This window comes from Colobus angolensis, unplaced genomic scaffold, assembly GCF_000951035.1.
Source record: "Colobus angolensis palliatus isolate OR3802 unplaced genomic scaffold, Cang.pa_1.0 Scaffold229, whole genome shotgun sequence".
NCBI classification, from domain to species: domain Eukaryota; kingdom Metazoa; phylum Chordata; class Mammalia; order Primates; family Cercopithecidae; genus Colobus; species Colobus angolensis.
In genome coordinates this window covers 2,753,315-2,770,487 of record NW_012115477.1, presented here as the reverse complement: position 1 = coordinate 2,770,487, position 17,173 = coordinate 2,753,315, and the positions used below count along the sequence as shown (strand labels likewise).

Here is a 17,173-nt window from a genome sequence, read left to right as displayed (position 1 = left end):
AAAAGAAAAGAAAAGAATCTTCCAGTTTCTAGTAGTCAGAAAGCAGTGGAACATTAATAATAACAAAAATATTTTTGTTCAGCTGAATCATATATATGTATATATCAATATCCATCGTTCTCTATTAGCTCTCTATATTTCTGAATAGATAGATGCACACATGTATGCACATTAGTATTCTTCAAGTCAGTGCTTTGACAAAGAGTTCATACTGTTGCACACCGTTCTGTTTACAAAAATAACAAATAGAAACGCTGTGATTCCCTGAAACATTAAAAACTAGATGTAATAAATTGTTGAGAATTTAAGGGAAATTCCTGCTTTAAGAATTGGATGGCGTGGTGTAATGAGTCTCTCTTTAATCTTGCCCATTCTACCAAATTTTATTCATAGGCTCTTTCTCACAGCAAATGTCGGTGCGTAAACATTCTGTTTTCACTTAACAGTGACCAAAGATTCATGTTTACTCTCTTTCAAGTAGGTAGCCTTGTCAGACGATATTCAAATGAGTCACATTAGTGTTTGAAGTTCAAACCAAGGAAAACTGTGGATATACACAAAATGTCAGAGTGTTTTTCTCTTGGCAAAGAATGCTGGGAATCTTACAATTAATTCCATACAGTAACAACTGAGCAAGTGTTGGCTAAAAATACTTGATTTTACTGTAAAAGTACTAATACAAATCTAATTTTAAATGATACAGTAATTTTTACATTACCCCTTCAGAGAGGTGAAAAGTATTGTCAAGTTTAATAATTAAGCTAAAATGACAAACTTTCACAGTGTTTATTCTGTTTCCTCTTTTCCAATATTCTTTACATATCTTTGTCAGTAACAACTCATTACATTGGCTAAGATCAACAGAATTGGCACAGAAGTGAAAAACAGAGAAGAATTATCATTTTAAGCAGCAACTGATGTTCACTGGGGATTTATGTTATTTAATTTAATATTTACAGCAATTTTTTAAAAAAGCTTTATTGAGATATATTTCATGTATCATTGTAACCACTTTTTGAAGACAATATTTTACCCTCATTTTGTAGATTAGAAAATGGTGCTAAGACCAGTGAATTCATTTCTAAGCATTAGTCTGAAGTTATATCTGTCTATTTTCAAAGACAGTGTTCTTTTTATTGCACTCCAGTGCCTCTGTTGTGATGAGTCCAGTCACTCTTTTGGCAGGAATCATGGCACTGGTAAAATTTTCTATGAAGAGTGAAGAATAGGATACAGGGTCCCAAGACACAACTTGTAAGCTATTAGAGACTGGAGTATCAAACCATCTGATTAAGAGGAGAAGATTCTGGAATGGGCCCAGTTGGCAAAGTTATTTCTATATGCACTGGAATGATCAGGAGGGAGAGACCAGAGGAAAAGCAGGGGTCCTCTTGTGCCACTTTTTAGGAAAAGCAAGGGGTCCTCTCGTGCCACTTTTTATACAGTATTTCCTTTGATCCTTATGAACAGTATATGGGGTTATTATATGTTAATAGTAATACTAATTATTATGTATTATAGTTTAGTTTTTTACAGATGATAAGTAGAGTTCCAGAAATGTTTAGTAACTTTTCCAAGTTTATACTAGAAGGACTGTAACCAGAGAATTCTAACTCTAAAGCCTATATTGTTTCTACTTTACAAAAATGCATTTACATATAAGAAGGGAAAGACATTCCTGGTTGATGACAACCAGTGAGGTCTCCTGATTTACTGTCAAGCATTCTAGGAAGCAGTAGAGCTTTGCAGAGAAAACAAATACAGAATTTGGCTCAGTTCGCTAGAAAAGGCCATGCACGTGAGGACCCTACATTTACAGCTTTATTAGCCACACTATAAACCCCTGTCTTGTCCATCCCTTCTGAATTGGGGTTTGATCTTTATATCTTTTGAAAAATACAACCCAGAAAACGTCTTTTGCATAGAAGGGTACAGGAAAGAAAAATGACTGTAGGTCAATAATTACACAAAGTCATATCCAACTACTCTTAAAATAATTAAACTTGTCCAATCCCAGGGACAAGATTTGTAGCTAATTTATTCCTTAGCGTTTGCTTGAAACATCTATTGCTTAAAGTTAAACTTGAGAGACGTATCACTGGGAATATTTTATGGCAACAGTGGGGATTAGGTAAAAGAAGTCATTAAATGTTTTTCACAATGAAAGTACTACAGCTTTGCTCTATGTCCTTGAAAGTTGGAAATGTATGCTCTTGTGTGGGAGCAGTAACAAAACTGTTTCTGAGGAAAACTGCAGTCCATATCATGGCACAGCATGCAGAGGTAGAATGATCTCAGGCTACATTTTAGCTACTCATCTCAATTTTCATCTCAAATTTACTCATCTCAATTTTAACAAGAGAACGTGACTCCCATCTTTAACTTAGCGAATTGTTTGGGTCTTCAAGAGAAAAAGCTGCTCTGGATCTTAGGCCTAGAATGTCTCAGTCAGCTCTGGCTTGAAAAGTGGAAAGGGAAACTCTGTTGAGAGGAACCAAGTATAGTGGACTTTACTGGACTAGGTCCTGTCCTTTTGGGATTGTAACCTGACATGTGTGCTTGTCTTAGAATACGGAGGCAGATAGCTGCCTATCTGGGCCCAATCTTCTCCACCTGGCTTGACAGAATTGCCTTTGAGTGAGATGACATCAACACACATTAAGAAAGAGTTCCATGAAACAGATTTACTGTTGAACATACTGTAAAAGGCGGGGCTGAGGATGTTTTCCCCAGTAGTTACATGCTCCTCTTCACCCCTCTTTATTCCGGGTATTGCTGGTGCTGCTGCTAAGTGGCTTCTTTGTATCCTATGATCACTGTGAAGCTTGTAACTAATCATGTTTGCCTTATTTTGGTCACTTTCAGAAACTGGAGAGCCAAATGTGTGGGCTGTTGCTAGTAGGTATACTGGAATTTACAGCATGATGTTTGTGAAGTTGCTTTTATTTGAAGTTGTCCTACTAACTTCCTGCAAATGTCACCCTTATTTATTCACTTATTTTGTTTTTAATTTTTTTTTTTTTACTGAAGAATAATAGACACTTACTCATTATTTAAACTCATTGTTATTTGACTCATTGTGTTATTTGACTATTTGTAAATTTCTCAAAATATTTTTAAGCCAAGGAAGGGCATGTGTGTTGTGGGTATGTGCGTAAAATGAACATACTGTAGGGAATTCAAATAAAAAAGACAAATACCTATCAACCTCTTTGCATCCTGCCTTCATCATCTGTAAAATGAGCATTCTTCATCCAAAATAATGCTTTTCTCCTTTCTTCATGGCCCCTTGTAATTTTAATCATTTCTCTGGGTCTGAAGAGTAAGGGTTGCCAACTCTGTGAACCAGGACCAGCTGCATAATTTGCAGAACCAGTGAAAAATGAAAATACGGGGCCTCTTGTTCAAAACATATTAGGTAGTTCAAGATGGCAGTGGCAGAGCATTACACCAAGCATGGGGCCTATCCGAGAGTGGAGCTCTGTCTTACTGTACAGGTCACATGCCCATGATGCAGGTCCTGCTGTGAACTTGGAGATCTTCTGGGATCAATATTGAGGCTTGATACTACTCTCCAGCAACAGGCCCAGGGTATAGTCTCAAATTTCACTTCTTCCGGAAGAGAAGGTTTAACCCATAGGTAGAAAGCATTGTGTAGAGTTAAAAAATGTGTTTGCTAGTATCTAGTATCCTTAAGTTCAAAGACTGGCTTTGCTACTTGGTAGCTTTATAATCTTGGGTATATAATGTCCCTAAGCCTTTATTTCCCTACCTTTAAAATGAGGATAACGGAGGCCGGGCATAGTGGTTCATGCCTGTAATCCTAGCACTTTGGGAGGCCGAGGTGGGCAGATTGCCTGAGCTCAGGCATTTGAGACCAGCCTGGGCAACATGGTGAAACCCCATCTCTACTAAAATACAAAAAATTAGCTGGGCGTGGTGGCGTGCACCTGTAGTCCCAGTTACTTGGGAGGCTGAGGTAGGATAATTGCTTGAACCCGGGAGGCAGAGGTTGCAGTGAGCTGAGATCACACCACTGCACTCCAGCCTGGGTGACAGAGTGAGACTCCATCTCCATTGAAAAAATAATAATAATAAATTAAAAAAAAATAAGGATGATGGTAGAGCCAACTTTCTAGAGTTGTTGCAAGTGAACAAGAAAAGCTATGCATGATACCAGAATTGTGGCACGCTCCAAATAAATAATAAATAATAGTTCTTTTGATTATATTTTATCTTTTTTTAATAGTTCTTTTGATTATATTTTATCTTTTTTCTTTTTTTTTTTTTTTTTTTTTTACAGGCCCAAGATATTCCTTTTGTTCAGAGAGTCCTTTATACCTTCTCTTCCAGACCTAGGTTTCTGGGAATGTTCCTTGACTACATCACTAAGCTACACATCAAACAGTTTCTGACCTACTGTTTTTATATCCCTGATTTATTCTCACTAATATGATGTTATGCTGCAAAATTATTATGATTTTCCTGAACTTCAGTTCTGCCAGTGATGGAAGGATAATAAGATATCAAGAAGTGATAGACATCTTGACCTGGTGATATTAACAAGATAATGTATTGATGAAATATTTTGAGTTCCCAGGGTTGGAGGTATCATAGAAATTATTATGGATTTATAATACTGCTTAATGCACTGGGGGGCCTGCTCCCTTTCCTGGAGAGTCTTCTGAAACTCTTTGCCTTGGGGAAAAGTAACTGTTGACATTTGCCGTGTCAGGTCTTTTAAATATTTGGTTAGAATAAATCAGATGCAACACTCAAAGTATTTAATAACTGGGAGAAAGTGTGCTTGTGTATGTATGTATATTATTAAAAATTACCAATCAGAGAGTGCCACTAGTCCATCAGAAGTTGCCCTAGGGTAAGATCCAGTAAGCCCACTCACAGCATGGTAATGTCCAATAAAATCATACCGGGTGAGTATCATCAGCTGATTATCATCCCTTTGTGGGCCTTTTTTTAAAAAAATAAAACACTGGTTGGATTTATAAGTAATACAATGTTACTTGAGCAGGTTTGGCATTTGGGGGGTGAAGGAAAAGTCTACTAGTCCAACAGTTGCTCTCCTGACATTTTAGTATTTTCAGTCACCTATAAGAGTTATAGCCTACAAGGACATGTTTTTATTATCACATAGATCAAGAGGTAAATACAGTACAAATTCATGGAAATCATCGGGGTTTCAGGTATTCAAGGACTAATTGGAAAATACTTTGATCCTGCCACCTGGCTAACACTAGCAATTTTCACTATGTAGTTACTACCATAAACAATTCAAAGGGCACATTTTAAAGAAATAATTCTTTTAAGTGGTATTGTTTTCTTGGTCACTTATTCCAAACGCTGCATTGCTCCCCACCCCTTACCCTCACAAAAATATCTTCTGACATTTTGTTTGCTAAGTTGTACATTTGGTAAATGTTTCTAGTTGCTTAGGGCCTAGTTTAAATAGTAAAATAAATAAGGGCAAAACTTTGTTGGCTTTTTAAGGAAAAAAGTAATGGATCATGCAAAATCAGCATAAGCGTTTTTAAAAGGCGTATTGAAAAACCATGTCCCAAATTAAGTGAATACTAGAGTACTCCATTCTCATTTACTCATTCCAACAAAGACTGACTCATGTTTCTCTAGACAAAGTTAAAAAAAAAATCCTGTTTTGGGCAGCAGTTGTCATTGAGTATGCGATTTAATTGGAAGAAAACATAGGGAAATGCTAAATGTGGCTAGTGTGATTTGCACCTGTGTAAACAAGCAATGCCACCGGCCAGGCAGATCTTTGTCCTTCCAGCCAAGGACTTTTTTTTTTCCCCCCTATACCACCTCTCCTTGGATTCATGGAAAAAAAGTTTAGATTTAGTATAGTACTGTGAGGGATGTGTTGTGTAGAGAAAGATTGTGAGAGGGAGGATTTGTTGGGGGATAGTGAGAGTGGCTAGGGAAACCATTTGGCTAGGGAAGGAGCTTTAAGAATGGCTTTCAGAATGCGGTTCTTAGCAAGTGCTCCCTGGAACCAAACCACAGCATCAGCATCATTTGACAGCTTTGTTAGAAATAAAATTCTTGTGCACAATCCCAGACCTCCTGGATTAGAAACACTGGGGTGGTTCCAGAGGGTTGTTGGATTAAGCCTTCCAAGTGATCCTGGTGCCACTGAGATTTGGAACAACTACCTTGAAGGACAGCGAAGACCTGCTTGAGTGACTGGAGAATAGGGATAATCCACAAAGAACCTCAGCTAATGACCACTTGGTGCCTTTGTTTCTGAGAGGTTATGAGCCTTCAAGGTCATAGCTGCATAAGGCATCATTCCTGGTTTTTATGTGGTTGAGGACTTCTACCTACATACCATTTGGCTATAACTATTTTTAATATCAACGGTTATTTACCTCAATGGAATCCTCAGTATATATTGCTCATTTTGCTCTTTCCTCATAAAAAATAAAAGCGTTTAGGTAGTTTACTAAGTTGATTTTTAAAAAATACATTTTATCTTTTCAGAAATATTTTTCCATTTAAACATTTGTTCCTCATTTTAATTTAGTTTGTTACATTTTGCTGAGGAACTTGAGCTCAGCTTTTCTACCTCAAAGTTTTGGCTACTTATACCGTGCTAAAAACTTTTAATTTTGGACATTATATTTGGTAAAATCAACCACAGCATTTGGAAGGTCTGCCAGGAAATTTGAGGTTGCAGTGCAATTTGAATATTGCATAATTCAACATTTTACCCATTTTTTGGATGTAGTTTCCCTAATCAGGGAAAAAATTGTTATTGCAACATTGGATTTTTTTAAGCATGCTACCTTATGAGACAATTTTTGGATTTATTTAATTATCATGCTTGGAAACACATGATTCCCTCCTTTTCCTTTTCTTTTTCTTTTATTCCTTTTCCCTCTTTTCCATCTTGTTTTAATTTTTTCTTTCATTTTTATAGATCAGAAAAGGCTTTTGGTTTCTTTAAAAAATAAAATAAACTACTTGAAAGGAAAAAAAGTCAAGAACTAGAAAGAAAAAGGAGGGGTCACAGGTGAAGGAGATGTGGTCAACATACACAAAGGAAAACAAAAGATAAGGTTTAAAGTAGCTGGGCTGGGCGTGGTGGCTCATGCCTGTAATCCCAGCACTTTGGGAGGCTGAGGTGGGCAAATCACCTGAGGTCAGGAGTTTGAGACCAGCCTGGCCAACATGGCAAGACTCTGTCTCTACTAAAAATACAAACATTAGCCAGGACTGGTGGTGGGTGCCTGTAATCCCAGCTACTCTGGAGGCTCAGGCACGAGAATCGCTTGAACCCAGGAAGTAGAGTTTACAGTGAGCCGAGATCGCACCACTGCACTGCAGCCTGGGCGATGTAGCGAGACTTCATCTCTAAATAAATAAATAATGATAATTAAAAAAATAACTGGAAATGTGAACTGGAAGGTGGGACAGTCTCAGAAGTTACATTGGGAACCTTGAGTCTGACATAGGATATGTGGCATCCTAAGCTGTGGGCTGCATGCAGTAGTTATAACATGAACAAGTAACTTCTGGTCAGTGGCTCACTTGCTATTTGACCTTGTGGTTTAGTTACATTCTATTGCTGAGATTCTGAAAGTCATATTTATAACACCTATTTTTTCAGTGTTGTCATGGGATGAAGAGAAACTATACAGGCAAAGAAGACTGAGTCCCAGACATGAGATATTGACTACTAGTATGTGTTCATACTTTCAATTGTGATTCATCTGTTTCAATAGTTGTATGATACTTCATTGCGTTAATATTCCACAATTTATTTATCCACTTATATGGCAAAGGATATTCTGGGGAATATCCTAGGGATTTCAGGGGTTTTTGATAATATAATGAATATTCATGTAGATCTCTCTGATGCACATCTGCAGAGTTTTCACTGAAACAAATAACTGGGATTGGAATTGTTGGGTACTAGGCTGTAAGCATATTTCCTAGACAATGTCAGATTAAGTTCCAAGTGGTTGCACATATTGACACTTCCACGATGAATATATAGGCTTTCCCTTTGTTGCACTTACTTGTCAATAATTGGTGTGGCTAGACTAAAATGTTTGCAAATTTCATAGGTAAAAATTGTGTTTCTTAGGGTTTCATTTTGCATTTTCCTAATTACCAATGAGATTGATCATATTTCCATATATCTAGGGATCATTTGTGTTTCCATTTTTTGAGAAATGTTCATTCGCAGAATTTTTTCAAAAATTTCTATAGTGCTGTTTTATTTTGTTTATTGATTTGTGGGAATCTTTGATATATTTTGGAATGCCATTATTTTTCCTTTTTCAGTCATGTGCAATGAAAATAAATTGTCCCAGTTTTGGCTTGTGTTTTTACTGATGTCCTTTGATATATAGGATGTCTTATTCTAATGTGTGGTTTTATTTTTTAGGATTTGCATATTGCATAAGTGTATGTGCCTTGTTTAAGAAATTCTCTCCTTCCCAGAAAACATAAAGACAGCCTCTAGATTATCTTTCAAATTTTAAAGGTTTTTTTTCACTTTTAGATTTTTTAATCCTTTGGCATTTATTTTCTGTGCACCGGTTGAGATAGTAATCAATGTAATTTTTTTTAAGCATACACAACCAATGGCAACATCACTGTTTAATGAATAATCCACCATTTCCACACCACTCTGTATGGCCACCTGTGTCAAGTATCAATCCTTCATATAAGGGTGGGTCTGGTTCTGAGATCTCTATTCTATGTCCTTCATCTATTCATGTTCCACTTCCATGTTGTCTTACTTACAGCCTATTTATAATAAATGCTGATATCTGATAGGTAGTGTATATTACTTCTGTCGTGCTTTTCTTCTGGATTATCTTCAGTATTAGCTCCTTGTTTTTCTATATAAATATTAAAATAGTTTAAGAAGTTATTGTTGCTGTATGTGTTGTTAAACACAACATGCTTCAAAACAATATGCTGTGTGCAATAAATACATATAATTTTATCCATAAAGACATAAATAAAATTTTAACTATTAAAAAATAAGTAACAAATACACATATACATTACATGCAATCTTTCGTGGAACTGCATTGAATGTATACAAGGATTTAGGGGAAAATTTTTAGTTTGTGATATTTAGTCCTCCAATCACCAAACAGGAAATGTTTATTTACTGAGTTTTTGACTTGCTATTTTTGTTGTTGTTGTTGCTGTTGTTGTTGTCCTTGGGATTCTCATTAATTACTTTTATATGGGATCAGTAATACATTTCCAGATTTGCTTATTGGTATTAATCTGGAATTTGAGCATTTTTTAGTGAAGTGCTAATACATATTTTAATATATTTAGTCAAGTATCCTACCAGGAGTAGAAGATTTATACAGAGGATTTTCACATGCAGTTCTTTATAGAAATATGTATGATGTCTTTGAGTTTATTTTCTCTGCCAGCATGTATATGTATGCTTACAAAAAATACTTATCTATTTACTCTGTAGGTGGAAAAATGCTAATCACTGAAAGAAAACATTTTTTGTCAGGAAGAATTGCACAAAGTAAGTCTGAAGCAAATTTGTTTGACATGGAAGCTGGAAAACTCTCCAAAAGTTGCAATATTACAGGTATGGGAATTTATTACTGTTGTGATTTGTCCATGTAAGTACATGAAATTCATCACCAATAACTGTTGAAGGTCTACCTCTAAAAATGCTTTGGAAGATAGAAAGAATTATAAAATCTTATTTTTACCATAAAAGTAGTTAAAAAAGTGTGCAAAGTAAAATAGTGCAACCAACAGATTATGATAAATATTATAAAAAGAAAAAATGTTGTTAATAAATGAGAGTTATATGCAATAATTATAATGAATTTTGGGACAAAAAGGCTCTCTGTAGGTTGGTCGACCTAGGAAATCTTCATGGAGCATCAAAAAATTAACCTGATACTCAGAAGAAAAGTAAGTTTTAAGAGAGTTAGGGGATACTGTATTAAAGAAAAGTGTGAATGTAAGAGAAATGCCATCTTTATTTTTCAAAATCTAGCTTCTAATTTTTAGCATGTAACACTTAAAAACAGTTCATTCAAGACAATGGTTCTATGTATATTAAATAAAAGAAATTCTGACATTTAGCTTGAATTATTTTTTCAGTAGAACTTCTGAAAATTTGGTTGGCTATTCTGCCTATCTCTAAAAGCAGCACTAGCTTCACAAAGTCTGCAGAGTCTTTATAATTATTTACTAAGAAATGAACAAGTATGAGTTGCTCTACACACACAAAAAAATGGCTTCAATGTTGTGAGCTATCTAGAAATTCTTATAATAGAAGTGTAAATATTTTAATGTTACAAATTCTTAAGACACTTACTTTCCAAAGTAATAATGCTTCAATTTCTAGTGGTAAAATTATTATTTGCCATCGCAATCTTGAGTGCAACGAATTCCTTTCATCAATAAAACCAGTGGTGGTCTAAATTTTCAATGTTCATTTTATTAATTCCTTTTCCTGAAAAATGTTCATGTTATTAACATTTTTCAATAGAAAGTTATCATAGAATTATCTAATAAATTAATGACTTTCTCATTTAATATATTGTTTTAAATATTATTTTAAATGTTAAGAGATGTATTTGATATTTTCTACATATTGAATATTATCTGAAAAGGAAAACATTAAATTAATATTCTGAATGTAATGAGACCAACAATCCAATGTTTAGAAAAATGTGGATAATTGAATAACTGATTTATTCTGTTTGACCAGAAATTTGCAGTTGTAAACATGATACATAAAATAATAAAGCACAAACACATGCTAGTCTGAGTCATTTTCAAGAAAATGTGCTAAATATATTATTACATCCTATTAAATATTTATTTGCTTAGTTTATAAATCATGATGTCTTAAAATAACATTACATATGTTCAAAAAATAACCTGGTAGAAAAAATATTCTTTTCTCATTACATACAAATTTGACCAAATTTAACATTGAATTTGTGTTAGCTGGTAGACTAGACATCAGAAAGAAAAATGAAAAGTAAGTCCTGAATTTTTAAGCTATGGGAAAAATTAATCTTGATTATAACTCAGAATGCCACCTTATCTTTGTTTTGCTTTGTCTTTCCTTAAATAACAAGAATACCAGGATCCAGACTTGCTTCACAATCGGCCGGATGCTTTCACCCTTCATGGTAATAATGCTTCCAAAGTTACAAATCCATTCTGGAATCAACTGTCTGCTTCTAACCCATTTTTGGATGACATAACTCAGCTAAGAAATAATAGGAAGATAAATAATATTTCCATCTTAAAGGAAGATCCTTTTCTTTTCTTTAGAGAAATAGAAAATGGGAATTCTTTTGATTCCTCTGGTGATGAACTTGATGTGCATCAGTTACTTAGGCAGTCTTCCTCAAGAAAATCTGGAAGATCTAAAAGCGTTTCAGAACTTCTGGACATTTTAGACGACACAGTACGTTCCCATCACAGTATACATAACTCTGATCAGATTCTACTACAAGACTTAGAATGGCTTAAAAATGACCGAGAGGCTTATAAAATGGCTTGGTTAAGTCAACGCCAGCTGGCCCGCTCCTGCCTTGATTTGAATACAATTAGTCAGAGCCCTGGATGGGCCCAGACACAACTTGCGGAGGTCACCATAACTTGCAAAGTAAACCATCAAGGAGGATCAGTACAATTACCTGAATCAGACATCACTGTTCATGTGCCCCAAGGTCATGTGGCTGTGGGGGAATTCCAAGAGGTGTCTCTAAGGGCTTTCCTTGATCCACCACACATGCTTAACCATGATCTTTCATGCACTGTGAGCCCATTGTTGGAAATCATGTTAGGCAACCTCAATACAATGGAAGCCCTTTTGCTGGAGATGAAAATTGGGGCTGAAGTGAGAAAGGATCCTTTCAGCCAAGTCATGACAGAAATGGTGTGTTTACACAGCTTGGGTAAAGAAGGCCCTTTTAAAGTTTTAAGCAACTGCTACATTTATAAAGACACCATCCAAGTCAAGCTAATCGACTTGAGTCAGGTAATGTATCTAGTGGTTGCTGCACAAGCTAAAGCTCTTCAGTCACCAGTTGCCACTATTTGGGATTATATCCACAAAACCACCTCAATTGGAATTTATGGACCCAAATATATCCATCCCAGTTTTACTGTTGTTTTAACAGTTTGTGGACACAATTATATGCCAGGACAGCTTACAATTTCTGATATTAAGAAGGGCGGAAAAAACGTATCTCCAGTCGTGTTTCAGCTTTGGGGAAAGCAGTCGTTTTTACTTGACAAGCCACAAGATTTAAGTGTTTCTGTGGTTTCCTGTGATCCTGATTTTGAAGTAAAGACAGAAGGAGAAAGGAAAGAAATTAAACAAAACCAGTTGGAAGCAGGTGAAGTAGTTCATCAACAATTTTTATTTTCTTTAGTTGAGCACAGAGAGATGCACTTGTTTGATTTTTGTGTTCAGGTGGAACCTTCCAATGGTGACCCAGTTGCACAGTTCTCTGTCACTACTCCTGATCCAACTCCAAATCTAAAAAGGCTCTCAAATCTGCCAGGCTATTTGCAGAAGGAGGAGGAAATCAAGTCTGCTCCTTTATCACCAAAAATGCTTGTTAAATATCCCACATTTCAAGATAAAACATTGAACTTTACCAACTATGGGGTAACCCTGAAGGCAGTGCTAAGACAAAGCAAGATTGATTACTTCCTTGAATATTTCAAAGGGGACACAATAGCTCTCCTCGGGGAAGGTAAGGTAAAAGCTATTGGGCAGTCCAAAGTGAAAGAATGGTATATAGGAGTCCTCAGAGGTAAGATTGGACTTGTACACTGCAAAAATGTCAAGGTGATTTCAAAGGAACAAGTAATGTTTATGTCAGATAGTGTCTTAACAACCAGAAATCTTCTTGAACAAATTGCCCTGCCTTTAAAAAAGTTAACTTATATCTACTCAGTTGTATTAACCTTGGTGTCAGAAAAAGTTTATGATTGGAAAGTTTTAGCTGATGTCCTGGGTTACTCACATCTGTCCCTGGAAGATTTTCATCAACTTCAAGCAGACAAAGAATCAGAAAAAGTTTCTTATGTTATAAAGAAGTTAAAGGAAGATTGCCACACAGAGAGAAATACAAGGAAGTTTCTGTATGAACTTATTGTGGTGAGTATTGCTTGATCATAGTAATGAATTGCCATAGAGAATTATATTAACTTGACAATATTTATAACCAAACATGTGAGAGGAGAAATGTTTAAAAATTGAACAGTCTTAAATACATTAAAGATACTTTATAGCAAATTAGTTTTTCCTACATAATCATAAAACTGATTTCTTAAACTTGAGATTCAATTGTGATTTGCCCCCAGAACTGGATCATCTTTTAAAAGAAAATTAAAAGTTCTGTTTGTGCTGGGCTTAACAGTTCAGATATGACTTCTCTTCCTGTCTCAAATATTTAGACAGCTCTTAAGATACCAGAGAGGCTCCATAACATGAAAGCAAGCTAAAGAAAACTAACTTGGCCATTGTTAGAGATCACTTTTCAGTGTGTGTGGGATTTTTTTCTTTTCTTTTCTTTTCTTTTTTGAGACAAAGTCTGGGTCTGTCACTCAGGCTGGAGTGCAGTGGCATGATCATGACTCACTGCAGTTTCAACCTCCAGGGATCAGCTGCCCAAGTAACTCAGACTACAGGCAGGTGCTACCATGCCTGGGTATTTTTTGTTTTTTTTCTTTTAGGATTGGGAGTCTCACTATGTTGCCCAAGATGCTCTTGAGCTGTTGGCCTCAAGCAATCTTCCCACCTTGGCCTCCCAAAGTGCTGAAATTACAGCCATGAGCCACCACACCTGGCTATTTCTTTTTTTTTTTTTTAAATGTATTACCAATATCCTTTAGCAATTTAATATTCTTATGTGTGCAATGCATTACAGCCCCAATAATGATATTAGTATTCTCATCTTAATCCTCATGTTTAAATAGGACTCTTAGGGTCAAATTCTTTAACGTAGTATCCAACCCAGTGGAAGGCTCAGTGGAGAATTACAAAGTACTTTTTACCTTTAAAGTAGAAATTCAATAAATATTTGAAATTCAATAAATTTGTATAAAACAAATAAAAACTATCAAGAGCATATTTCTAAAAATGGTTAAAACATGAGTGTAAAAATAATGATTGTCAATACTTCTCTAGTGCTCATTTAGCCATTAACAACTCTATGGGGTAAGTATAGCTAGTGTCTTCATCTGACAGATGGAAGAAACCAAGTCTTAGAAAGTTAGGCGATTTGCCTAAGTCCTATAGCTGCCTATTCTTATAGATGGGATTTAAACATTTTTTGGTTTCATGCTTAAAGCCACTATGCCTTCATAAAACAAAGTAATGTGTGTGTGTATAAAAATGTTTGTATAAGTACTATATATGTAGGTATGTGTATTAAATACCATTATAATTGTGAAAGGCTGGTGCTCTGTAGAAGGTAAATAAAATGATATAGGCAGGTTCATGCAAGTGGGCAAAGTTTTAATCAAGATGCAAAAGAAGTAGAAAATATTTGGAGGACAAATTTAATCTGTGGCATTAACAATGATTCATATAATAAATAAATATATGTAACATTATCTGTCTTTCAATATTTTTGATGATTCTACAGCGATACTTAGAGGAGCTGAAATTCAAAAGTTCCAATATCCAGTTGCTAAGCTGATAGATTTTTTATGGTGTGCTGCATTCTTTCCTACCCTGGGACATTCAGAACTATTGGAGACTGAATGTTAGAAGCTGTCCTACCTGGTGGAAGCTGCATGTGCATTTTGTAATAGCTCATTAACTCTCATAGCTCATATTCAATATTCACCTGCAAAGGTTTGAATTGGAAAAATAATTTCTTTTGTTCTTTTAGTGGCCTAAACATGTTGTAATGGCCAAAGGTCATTAATGATGGTCTGAAAGTTCAAGCCTGATCATACCTGTACTTTTTGGGGTATGATAATTATCAGAGTGCCTCAAGTGTCTAGCTAGAAAATCTAGTGGAGAGCCCATTCAAGTGGGGAGTTTCCAAGCCTTACTGGAGGTTTCAGGATTTCTGTTTGAAGTGGCTCAGGCCTGGTTCTCTGACTGGCAGGTAATGGAGCATGGGGTATAGAGTTGTCTCTTGAAACTTTCTTTGCATAGTAAATATACATTTTCCTAGGATTGCAGATTAAATTGGGGTGGCAGGAAGAGACCTGATAAGCTGCAAAATACTGTGGGATCCAAACCCTTCAGTCATCTCTCGACATTGAGACTGGCTGTCCTTACATGCTTGACACTCTCTAAAGCACTTCAGCATCCAATTTGATTTTCACAATGATTATGGAGGTTTAGGCAAAGTAGAATTAACACTATATCACTTTTTACAATCATAAAATAGAGATATTGTGTGATGCATCTAAAGTCTTATACTATGCGGAGCTGGATTTTACACTCATGTTTTGTGACTCCAAGTACAGATCTTTTCTCTAAAACAAGAAACTGGAATATAAAATAGTAACCCCACTCCACAGATTACTAAAAGCACCACCAGGGACCCGCTGGCTCAGTATTGTTTCTCACTGAGGCTGTAACTCTTCAGTATAAAGGTTTGGATCCGTTTATGTATCAAAACCATGGGTAGTCCTTCTAACTGCACACTTCCAGGGGAATGAACATGCTATCAACTTTCATAGTTGCCTTACTTGCTCATTCATTTTTACTTACTGTTTCATATTGGTAGATAAAGCCCCAAAGTGCCATTAAATAATGAGGGGCTACAAAGCATGTTTACAGTAGTTCCCCTTATCCAGTTTCACTTTCTGTGGTTTTGGTTACCTACCATCAACCATGATTAACAAATAGGTGAGTGGAGTACAATAAGGTATTTTGAGAGAGAGAGGTCACATTCATATAACTTTTATTAGCGTATATTGTTATGATTGTTATATTTTATTACTATTGTTGCTAATCTCTTACTGTGCCTATTTTATAAATTAAACTTTTCCATAGGTGTGTGTATGTATAGGAAAAAACATAGTGTGTATAAAATTTGGTACCATCTGCAGTTTCAGGCATCCACTGGGTGGCCTAGAAACGTGTCTCCTGGATAAGGGGGAGCTACTCTATTTTCTCATTTGAACAAAGAAGAAGTATGGATAGATGTAATCTCATATTTTAAAAATAGTACTCAGGGCAAAACACAAACTTGTAGACTTGTTTGAAACATGTGTGGTTAAGTAAGAGTCTGATGGTTTTCTATTTTGCATTGTAGAAGACTAGGTGTTCTTTTCGTTTTTGTTTTTTTTTTTTTTTTTTTGAAGGGGTCTTGCTGTGTCACCCAGGCTGGAGTGCAGTGGGGGCGATCTCGGCTCACTGCAAGCTCCGCCTCCCGGGTTCATGCCATTCTCCTGCCTTGGCCTCCGGAGTAGCTGGGACTACAGGTGTATGCCACCATACCCAGCTAATTTTTTGTATTTTTAGTAGAGTCAGGGTTTCACCGTGTTAGCCAGGATGGTCTCAATCTCCTGACCTCGTGATCCACCCACCTCGGCCTCCCAAAGTGCTGGGATTACAGGCGTGAGCTGCTGCGCCCGGCCGGTGTTTTGTCTTTAATACCTTGTAGTTTATGTTTAATACCATTCTATTGGTGATGAGGGAGAGTATTTTAATAAACACATATATATTTTAAACTTATAAACATCAATAGCTTTGTTCAAAGTTGAAGGAATGTCTCTTTTTTTTCACAACAGATATGATTCTGGGACGTTTTAAGTCATATTTTGGTGAAAATAGAACAATATTTACCATCACCAGTTCACATACACGTTAGAGAAATTATTGTAGCCAGTCCTCTCATAGAGCAAGGCTTTATTTCTCATGAGTAAATAACCAATCCTAGATTGATAAATTAGACTGCTGGAACTTCAGAGTACCATTGGAAGTGTGTACTTTAACTTCCTTTTTTCACAATTAAAGATACAAAGACACATATTAGTTAAGTGGTTTATCCAAGGTGCTATAATTAGCCACTGAATTAGTTCTAAATCTCCCCTAACTCTGACTTAGTTATGTCTACCGTAGTTTGCTTATAGAATTTGCTTAAACGTGAATCAACTTCTTGAGCTTTAGAAAACTCAATTATGTATGTAG

General features: G+C 35.8%; 1 protein-coding gene across 2 annotated transcripts in view; it reads left to right on the top strand.

The window, feature by feature from the left end:
- MACC1 (metastasis associated in colon cancer 1) overlaps positions 1 to 17,173 on the top strand; it is a 76,112-nt gene that overhangs the window by 45,807 nt on the left and 13,132 nt on the right. The window contains exons 2-5 of one of the 2 annotated variants that reach the window (XM_011944161.1): positions 482 to 546; positions 6,956 to 7,101; positions 9,491 to 9,613; positions 11,130 to 13,171. In XM_011944161.1, coding sequence (XP_011799551.1) covers positions 9,499 to 9,613; positions 11,130 to 13,171 — 2,157 coding nt within the window. In that variant the 5' untranslated portion in view covers positions 482 to 546; positions 6,956 to 7,101; positions 9,491 to 9,498. The remainder of the gene's footprint in view (positions 1 to 481; positions 547 to 6,955; positions 7,102 to 9,490; positions 9,614 to 11,129; positions 13,172 to 17,173) is intronic. The other variant, XM_011944162.1, reaches the window with a different exon arrangement.